The 10,352-nt window shown below is 40.0% G+C and overlaps 1 protein-coding gene across 2 annotated transcripts in view; it reads right to left on the bottom strand.

Moving 5' to 3' along the window:
• Nucleotides 1-280: 280 nt before the first annotated feature.
• Nucleotides 281-10,352, bottom strand: part of LOC136877441 (katanin p80 WD40 repeat-containing subunit B1) — a 267,324-nt gene continuing 257,252 nt past the window's right edge. For both annotated transcript variants that reach the window (XM_067151483.2, XM_067151484.2), the window contains one exon: nt 281-1,154. In XM_067151483.2, coding sequence (XP_067007584.1) covers nt 1,022-1,154 — 133 coding nt within the window. In that variant the 3' untranslated portion in view covers nt 281-1,021. The remainder of the gene's footprint in view (nt 1,155-10,352) is intronic.

The following is a 10,352-nucleotide window of genomic DNA, read 5'->3' as shown; positions in this document are numbered from 1 at the left end:
ATGGCTGAAATTGGTTTGCTGCACAAGAAATGTAATCAATTAATAAAAACGAGTTTTCAAATTATATAAGTAGAGCACATATTACTTTTAGAACCATTAACAAACAGAGCCGAATTCCTCTCAAGCGTAAACTATTCATAAAATAGAATGGACTACGTAAATTACAACTCAGGTGAGGAATATAGGATGAACCAGAACCCGGACAAAACTCCCATTTAAGAGCTAAAATCTATTCTAAGGGGAGGACAGCAATTAAGTCAATAAAACCAGAAGGGACTGCACATGTTATTAGTTTTAATGAACAGTTCAGGTTGTTATGTACAGAACACGAACCTGTACAGTAAATACAATCAATGTTTCATGTTACACTGTTATTCCTTTCCCTGCTTCGTGTGTAGTTGTTCTTTTCTCTAATGGCACTAAACAAATAAAAATCACATGAGTTGTGTTCCCATTAGACACTGGGTTACTCCTGAAGGCACATTATAAAAGGTACAAAACACAACTAAAATTCATTCATTCAAATAATCATTAAAACATGAGTTCACACTTGCACAACAAGCAACAACTATTAATGTTCATGGAAAGGTAAATAAGTTAATATTTTACAATCACATAAAATTCGTACGGTAAAAATCTGCATACCAAAATTAGTGACAATACTGAAATATTAAAAGCTCTTTAAGTAACAGAATCAGTCCTATGACTCATTTAGAACAACAATACTTATAAAAACCCTGGACGGAGGACAATTCTCTTTCGAATTGATGACCAAGAAAGGCCTGTGAATTAATCACATGTAATTGAGTGTTATCAAAAGGCAAATACCTACTCTGAACCAAGATAATTTCTCCTCATTACTGAGACAATAAATTACTACAAAAAATATTGATCCTTCATATTTCATTAGAATATTTTTTTATCTTTGTGGGTGGCTGGCTAAATGCCTATCCTCGTCCATGCACTGGGATTGGACATACTTTAAAATGCAATTGGGAAATGGAATGATATGTTGCAGTAGTCAGTCCAGATTCTGCATGAGGTTGTGCAGTTCTCGGAACGTCTGGCCCAGTTTGCCTTGCAGAGTCTGCCGCTTCAGAAGGAATGCTCGGATGGACATCAGATGATTGAAGCACTTGACGCACTTGTGGTACCTGCGAATACCCGTATCATACAATGAAAAACTAATCACAACCCAAAAGGAAATTCAACACATTCTTCCCTACAAATTGAATTGAAACCACTGTAGGTCTGTTATATGTTAGCTTAATTCCAATGCATCTTACTCAAGGTCTGAAAAATTTGAACACTGCAGATTGCATGAATACACAACAACTCGCCACTTTACTGAAAACTTGTGGTTGTTGTAGTAGAAGTGGTTGTAGATTTTATGGGCGAAACAGTGGGATTATCTCAACACTATAATTATAGGAGAAATGGATCAGACCCTTTGCAGAATTAAGGTATCGACGAAAGGAAGGGTAATGAAAAGCATAAAAATGTTCGACTCCTTGGGTCTTGCAACCTTAATATCTGTCCGTAGTCTACCATAAATAAGAACACACCTCGATCCCACTGCCCTCCATTACAAACCAATCAAGACTATGCGTACCAAAGGAGTACGAGTAATAGAATAATGGTTAAAAATATAGAAGACTAGTGATACTCCAGAGCAATTCAAGTTGCCTTGTATCTCAACCAGGCCACCAGGTTCTGAAGATCATCGTAAGGTCTGGCCCGTCCTCAAGGATATTGCGACGTGAACACGGCACCTTTTACACCTCTGAATACATCCATTTCAATATGATAGTTCAGGTACTAGTATTTGCCATAGGGTTACGAAAATCACAACATACAATGGAAAATTCCTTCCAAGCAGAATAATAATTATACATTTTAATGAAGTGTCTAATTTTGAACAGGGTGCTTCAAAATTAACTCAATTTAAATAATTTTAACTAATGCATTCTGCTAGTCAGGTGAACCTAGTTTGCACAGTACTGTTCAAAGGGCTTACATTTGTTTTCTGAAATGTGAAAAACACACATCTTGAATAAATTAATGTGTTGCTTTTTTGAAAATAAGTGGTATTTAAAACTAACAAAGATAAATATAGTAATTTTTTCTTCATACTAAGTTTTAACATTTTTAAAATGTTAGAATCAAGGCTTAGGTAAATTTATCTCCATTTTCATACAACATTAAAGAACTAGCATCATCAAACCAAAATTCAGACCTCTATTAAGTATTTTCTGAGAAAAGTGTATCAAAATCTGTAATATACACACATATATTTATTTTAATTGACCTGGCAACAGATGAATTAATCAAATATATACACAATCTGTATGCAGTCTTCCTAAATACTATTAAATGGACATACATTTATATTAGTTAGTTCTAAGTTAAAAATAATGTGATGTTAGCCACACGCATAACAAATAAATAAATAAAATACATAAATATATAAAAAACATCAAACCCCATGGCGCTTTTAAGATAGCAATAAATACAATGCTGTATGACAATATAGCACTGTAGGCCTATGCATCATTATCAGACTGGTCTCTCTCTGAAATTTTCTGTCGTTTGTATGGTCTTCAGTTTTTACCTCATCATGGCACCAAAAACGAAAAAAGCTCCCCACTCGTTCATTTTTTCTCCGCTAGGCAGAAAAGCATAGAATCATGGATGTAGTTTTAGGCTTAGAAGACGAGCGACCTAATTATAATATGTAACTAAGAGCTTACGTTGTTATAGTAACGTATAGATGACGCTATAACCGTAGTATACATGGATGATGAACAGCAGTTGCCATGGTTACAATGGTGTCCGGATATTGATTGACTGACTGACTGACTGACTGACTGATGACTGATATGGCGACGATGGGATAGGGCAGAGATAGGATTGGGAAGGAAGCGACCGTAGCCACTATTAAAATACAATCCTAGCATGTACCTGATATGGAAATGGAAAACCATATCCAGGGCTGCCGAGAGTGGGGTTCAATGAATGAATGAATGAATGAATGAATGAATGAATGAATCAATCAATCAATCAATCAATGGTCTGCATTTAGCACAATCGCCCAGGTGGCAGATTCCCTGTCTGTTGTTTACCTAGACTTTTCTTAATTAATTGCAAATATTTGGAAATTTATTAAACATCTCCCTTGGTAAATTGTTCCAATCTCTAACTCCTCTTCCTATAAACGGATATTTCCCTAATCTGCCCTCTTAAATTCAAACTTTTGAAAACACCACTCAAACCTATTCATCTACTAATGTCATTCCACGCCACCTCTCCACTGACAGCTCGGAACATACCACTAAGTCGAGCAGCTCGTCTCCTTTGTCCTTCCAGACCAAGCTTCGCAACATTTTTGAAATACTATTCTTTTGTCGGAAATCACCCAGAGCAAATCGAGCTGCTTTCCTTTGAATTTTTCCGGTTCTCAAATCAAGTAATCCTGGTAAGGGTCCCATACACTGAACTTCACTTTTTTTTTTTACAACTTTCTTTACGTTACATCGACACGATAGGTCTTATGGCGACGATAGTATAGGAAAGGGCTAACAGTAGGAAGGAAGCGGCCGTTGCCTCAATTAAGGCACAGCCCCAGCATTTGAATGGTGTGAAAATGGGAAACCACGGTAAACAATTTTCAGGGCTGACGACAGCGGGGTTAAAACCCACTATCTCCCGGATGCAAGCTCACACCTACGCGCCCCTAACCGCACGGCCAACTTGCCCGGTATACACTGAACCATACTCTAGTTTGGTTTTTACCAGATACTTATATGGCATCTCCTTTAATCCTTACTACTGCTCCTAAATAGCCTCATAACCACATTTGTACCCTTTATTTACAATCCCGTTTATGTAATTACACCTAAGCACTTATAGTGATCCCCACAAGGAACTTTCATCCCATGAAAGCAATAATTAAAACCGAGAGAACTTTTCCTATTAGTGAAATTCATAACCTGACTTTTAACCCCATTTATCATCATACTATTGCTTGCTGTTCTCCTCACTACATTGTCGAAGTGTTTTTGCAGTTGCTCACAATTTTGTAACTTATTTATTACTCTATACAGAATAACATCATCCGGAATAAGTCTTATCTCTGATTCCAGTCCTTTTCTCATATAATTTATATATAAAAGAAAATATAAAGATCCCATAATACTGCCTTGAGGAATTCCCCTCTTAATGATTACAGGATCAGATAACGCTTCAGCTATTTTTAATTCTCTGAGTTTTATTTTTCTAGAAATACAGCCATCCGTTCAGTCACTGTTTTGTCTTAGTCCAACTGCACTCATTTTTGCCAATAGTCTCCCATAATCTACCCTATCAAATGCCTTAGATAGGTCAATAGCGATACAGTCCATTTGACCTGAATCCAAGATATCTGCTATATCTTGCTGGAATCCTACTAGCTGAGCTTCAGTGGAATAACCTTTTCTAAACCTGAACTGCTTTCTTTCGCAAACATGTCTAATATAATTAGAAAGAACGCTTTACCAAAGATTACATGCAATGCATGTCAAACTGACTGGCCTGTAATTGTCGGCTGTACGTATCACCCTTTCTTTTATACACAAGGGCTACTACAGCAACTATCCATTCATCTGATATAGCTCCTTCATGCAAACATGCCTTAAAATACACAAACACACATATATATACACCCTTCCATTTTCCACTAAAATCTGTATAACTGCCAATTACGATTGCCATCATGGCCAAACACCCCATTTTCCGAAGGCAAGCTTACATCTGCATGACCACGCAGTCAACTTGCTCGATAAATGAAATGGAAATAACCAGGGAATATATTGACTATCGCTATGGAGCTGCAAAAGGTGGGGTTTGAAACTTCGGGAGGCCAAGCACGATGATGAACTTGAATTAACGTTGTCAATCGAAAAGAAAAAATACTTATAACAACATTTTGAGTATCGACACCCAAACTGAGAACGTGAAATTAAAGTAAAGGTAAGGGTGTATTCTGCCCGAAGGCAGGTCCGAACCTCGGCAGAGGTGTGTCTGAGCCGGAGTTTACGTGCGGTAGGCCAGTTCCTTTCTGCTCTTCCATTCCCTTACCCCCCCCCCCCCCCCCCATTAACAGCGCGTGGCAACCCATCCAAACCTTGACCACATCCAATGTTGCTTAACTTCGGAGATCTTACGGGATCCGGTGTTTTAAATTTAAATGAATCCTATACATGTTCCCGTCAACAAAATAATAACAGAATGTAATCTGTGCTCTTATTGCTTAAAAGTCGACATCAGCTCGACACAAATTAAATCTGACATAATTACTGTATTTAGTATTTTGAAAGTAGAACAGCAACGGTAGGAAAAAATGACTGGTAGCACTAATTACGGTCCGCCTCTGTGGTGTAGTGGTTAGCGTGATTAGCTGCCACCCCCGGAGACCCGGGTTCGATTTCCGGCTCTGTCACGAAATTTGAAAAGTGGTACGAGGGCTGGAGCGGGGTCCACTCACCCTCGGGAGGTCAACGAGTAGAGGTGGGTTCGATTCCCACCTCAGCCATCCTGGAAGTGGTTTTCCGTGGTTTCCCACTTCTCCTCCAGGCAAATGCCGGGATGGTACCTAACTTAAGGCCACGGCCGCTTCCTTCCCTCTTCCTTGTCTATTCCTCCCAATCTTCCCATCACCCCGCAAGACCCCTGTTCAGCATAGCAGGTGAGGCCGCCTGGGCGAGGTACTGGTCATCCTCCTCAGTTGTATCCCCGCCCCAGAGTTGAAGCTCCAGGAGGAGGAGGAGGAGGAGTCCTTTCGTCCTTTTACCCTTCTAATAAGACGTGACCCTGGGTTCCATTCCCTATCATGTGTATAGCACGAATATTTTTCGGTTCAGCATCTTGCAATCCTACACTGAATGTATCACTTCCAACAGATTACAAAGTTAGGTTATAATAACATTCTATGTTTATCTACATATCATCATTCTGATTATGCTTTTAGCTTTGAGCGACTATCCTTCCTCGAGAGCCCTAGTGCAGCTCTCCGCCAGGGTTAGCAGCATAAGATCCTATGTATATGCAAGAGCCCCTGCGCTAGACTGATGTTAGGAAGGGTATCCGGTTAGGAGGATGAAACCCCCCCGCATTAGCCCAATGCTTAAAAAGCCCTAGCAAAGCCCTCCCCAAGTTAGTGCCATAAAGCTCATGTATCACCACTAGCTCCTGTGCTAGACTAAGGTTATGAAGGGCAGCTGCTGAGAAGGATGAGCGATAGCCCAGCTCCTTAAAGTTTGTCTAATATAACCAATGTACAGCGCCTATCTTGCCTAGTAGCCCCATCCTCCGTCTCCAAAAGTTAGGTGATAAAACTAATGGGTCATAAGTTACAAGTTGTGAGCCCCTAAGGTAGCTCACTAGAGTTCGGTCCATGAGAATACAGTATAGCATCTATCTTGCATAGTAGCCCTTGCCTCAGTTCCCAAAAGTTAAGCTAGTCAACTAATAGGTCATAAGTTACAAGTTGTGAGCCCCTGAGGCAGCCCTCTAATTAAGGTCTATATGAATAGAAAATAGAATGATCTTAGTATGGCACGTGCTCAGTCCCGTCGGAGACAGTCTGTCGGATGGAGGCGTAAAGCCTTAAGCATAAGATCATGTCGTCATAGTTATGCATGTTTAGATTTGTTCGTTACTGTCAGATGGAGACATAAAGCCATAAGATGACCTCTCTTAAAATCACTCACGCTGTAACGTCACGTTAATTTTCCGTCGGATGGAGACGTAAAGGACATCTGCCCGTAAAACTGAGGTTAGGCCCCTCCAAGATGGCGACTGTGAGGTTAGGTTTGCTCTCTTAAGCAAAATCCACGTCGGGAAGGGTACCTGGCCGTAAAAGTGAGGTTAGGCCCCTCCAAGATGGCGACTGTGAGGTTAAGCTCGCTCTCATGCAAAATCTGCGAATCGGCAAAGCCCAACTACTATGGGTCAATGACTTCGGGTCAGAACCAGCATAGGTATACTACTAGGGGTCAATGACCTCGGCCGGAGGAGGAGATGGTACCAGAATCCATGCAAAACTACTAGGCTTACTCGAGAGGTTGCTATTACTTATCAGTCTGTCAAGCCCACAGAAATGCATGCACCATCCGTCCTTATGAACGACATTTTCACACCATCACAGGAACTGGCTGCATAAGGAAGGGCATTACCGGCATCGCTTATACCTCAGTCACTTTCATATCGTTAAAGCCAAGGATGAGACTGAGGAAGGTCAATTAAAGTAACAAATTTGATATAGCTCATACCAGAACATATAGTGCTCTATAAACACTAGGTCTAGTCACCAAAAGCACACTCCAACGATACGGCGGAGTTCTTTTCTACACTTGTATTAACGGAACATGTACTGTCATGGAAGATCCATACCTTACCCGAATTGTTTTCTTACTCTCTCGAATAAAAACCGAGGAGTTTAAATGTAATATGGGTGGCATTCATAGGATTCCGACGATAATGCTTAGAAGTCCGTCGGCAATCACGTATGGCTGCTGCAATTTCGTCGGTCCACCATGGACCTGATTCCGGCGCGGGATCCCAGGAGAAGTCATGTGTTCACTGTACAAAATTTGAGGTTATCGCATATTGGACTCCCCACCCCCACCCGGCTGAAAATGTGAAAAAAAAAGGGGTCTACTATGCGAGTAAATACGGTAATTCTCCACATAACAAACACCAATCTTCTCTCTTTGACCCTTATTCTTTTAGATACCCCTTAGCCACCACAAAATATCTCGTATTTTTCTATTCGTAAGTCTGTCTTTCTTTCTAGACAGTTGTTTGCTCATTTCACAGATTTCCTGTAATGTTCCTTTGGTTCTGCATTCTGACATAATCGTGTTTCTCAATGTCTTTCGCTGTAATAGTCACTTTCTTACTCAACTTCTTTTCTCTGTCCTGGATCCCTTTATCCCAGGAGTCTCCCCCTCCGATTTTATCTAGCATCCTTTTTACCTTGGTTTCCCAATATTTATCATGTAGATGTTCATCTGATGTTGGTATGCTAAATCTAGTATTTCTCTCCCGTTTCCCCTCTTTAACCCATTGCCATGCAATTACCGGTATTTTCCATGAAAACTGTAGGCCTACCTTGGAATGCGATTATTTTTTCTATATTTTATGTTATGGATGCTACAACGGTTAAAAAAGCATACTGCATCAAACTAACAACATTTTGGGTTAGAGTTTATCTTACCACAATTCACTGGTCTTTTAAGGTACAGTACACCTTGAAACATCCATCCACGTGGAGGGCAACTTTGCATTTGTTGTACTCAAAGCAGAATTCCTTCCGGATTCCACACTCAAAACAGACTTTACATCTCCTTCATGGGGCTGATTTATTAGCTGTAGGAGCAATCTTTTCAGGAAAACGACCCCAGTGCCTTCCCTGTATTCTCATTGGTGTGCTACCTTGAGATGGACGTCCTCTAGTGGCATAATCAGGAAGGGTGACATCTTCCAGAATTTGCTCTGCAACGTTGACGCAGAATGATGAGAAGCTCATTCTCTTTTTCCTTGTGCTCACCATGGCATGTATGTAGCTCGAATTCAGCAATGTCACGTCCAGCAAGTAGAAGTACCATTTCTTGGACCCTTTTACATACCTGCACATGAGAGGATAAGATGCTAAGTGCTGGTCATGTGAATCCACGCCAACCTTTCCTAAATTGTAGTCCAGTACAATGTTTGGCTTTAGTTCCTTTTTACCTTTGTCGTACTTCTTTTCAACCTCTACAAAGTGTGGTGTAGTATGTACTGTTGACATCATATGCACAGGCTTCTTGTTGGTCCATTCTATAGATAAGATACCACTGGAAGAGGAAAATATGAGTTCACCTTTCTTCAATCTTGTGAACTTCAAGGTAGGTGGGGTGAACTTTCGGTTTGGTCACACTGTTCCAATTGCATTAGTGTCCCTCTCCAACAATACCCTGAATAATGTAGGAGAACTGTACAAACTGTCCATGTATATTGTTCTCCAAACACCAAGTAATTCTTTGCAATGTTCAAGCACTACCTTTTCACTTGTTAGCAGCTGGATTCCATCCCATGTCCCACCCACAACCTGGATTTCTTTTCCTGTATAAAACTTGAATTTCCAACATTTTCCACTCTTAGGCTCACATACTTTGTTTTCAGTCCAAATCATGCCCTTTAAAAGGATTGTATTGGACATAACCTAATCTTCATCGGAAGTTCATGAGGCTTTCATTGATAAATTATTTTTCACTAGGAGTGTAAACTTTCTGAAATCTGTCCAAGAGAGGGTCAATTACTGGTCTTAGTTTTCTCAATTTATCCCTTTCTGTTTCTTGTGAATCTGTGGCAAAGTGTAGATATCTTGGTATTGCTGCAAATCTTCTGTAGGGCATTATTTCTTCAAATATAGAGGACTCCACAACCCTTCGTTTAGTCCAATAACTTTGCTGTGTTGATTTCTTTGACTGAGACATCAAAATACAAAGAGCAAAGTGTGCTTTTTGCTCAACTGGAGTAACTGGGAACCAGTGAGCTTCATCATATGACTTCTTTTTCATTGGGTCATTTTCAACAGGATCAATGATTTTATTTGCATAGGCATTGGTTTCATGCGAATTCCCTCCCAAAAAGTGTCAGGAAGGAGCTGACTCACAATGTCATATTCTGTAGCATTATCACCCAGACGCCTCCTGACTATATTATTCAGCTCCCCGACAACTGCACAAGCATTGCCTTTCAGAACATTACTGGCCAAATTCCAGATACAAATGTTCGATGTGGTGAGGTTACATACGGAGTTATCTTCATTCTGACTATCGCTTTCACGATGGAGTCACAGTTCTCAGATGCACCATCACTGCCAAAACTACTCAGATAATTCTGAGTCATCTTCATCACCACTATCAAGAAGAAAGTGCAGAATTCTTTCCTCTTCCTCCTTGCGCTGTTTACATGACATCTTGCTCAGTAGTATTCATTCCATGAACAAGATGACCAACATTAGAACCAAAATATACATTAACAAAATGGCCTTCCGATAATAACGTTAGAATGAAAACATGCTAGCACTACCTAGGAACATAATTCTAAAGTACATCACAATCAAAATAAATCAATAGTTAGACGTATTTCCGACTTCAGTACACAGCGATGGTTGTACCTGTATTTGCATGTTAATGAATGCGGAACTCTTGACGGCTGTAGCGGAATGGGTTAATCTTAACCAATATTTTGAAACTTGTTTTTGGCTATATCTGCTTATATACTTATATCTTCACATATAATTCTAAATCCAGTTAGTAGTACAATGT

This window comes from Anabrus simplex, chromosome 7 (genome assembly GCF_040414725.1).
Source record: "Anabrus simplex isolate iqAnaSimp1 chromosome 7, ASM4041472v1, whole genome shotgun sequence".
Classification (NCBI taxonomy): Eukaryota; Metazoa; Arthropoda; class Insecta; order Orthoptera; family Tettigoniidae; genus Anabrus; species Anabrus simplex.
Note: the sequence above shows the minus strand (reverse complement) of the source record. Positions and strands in the feature narration are given on the sequence as shown.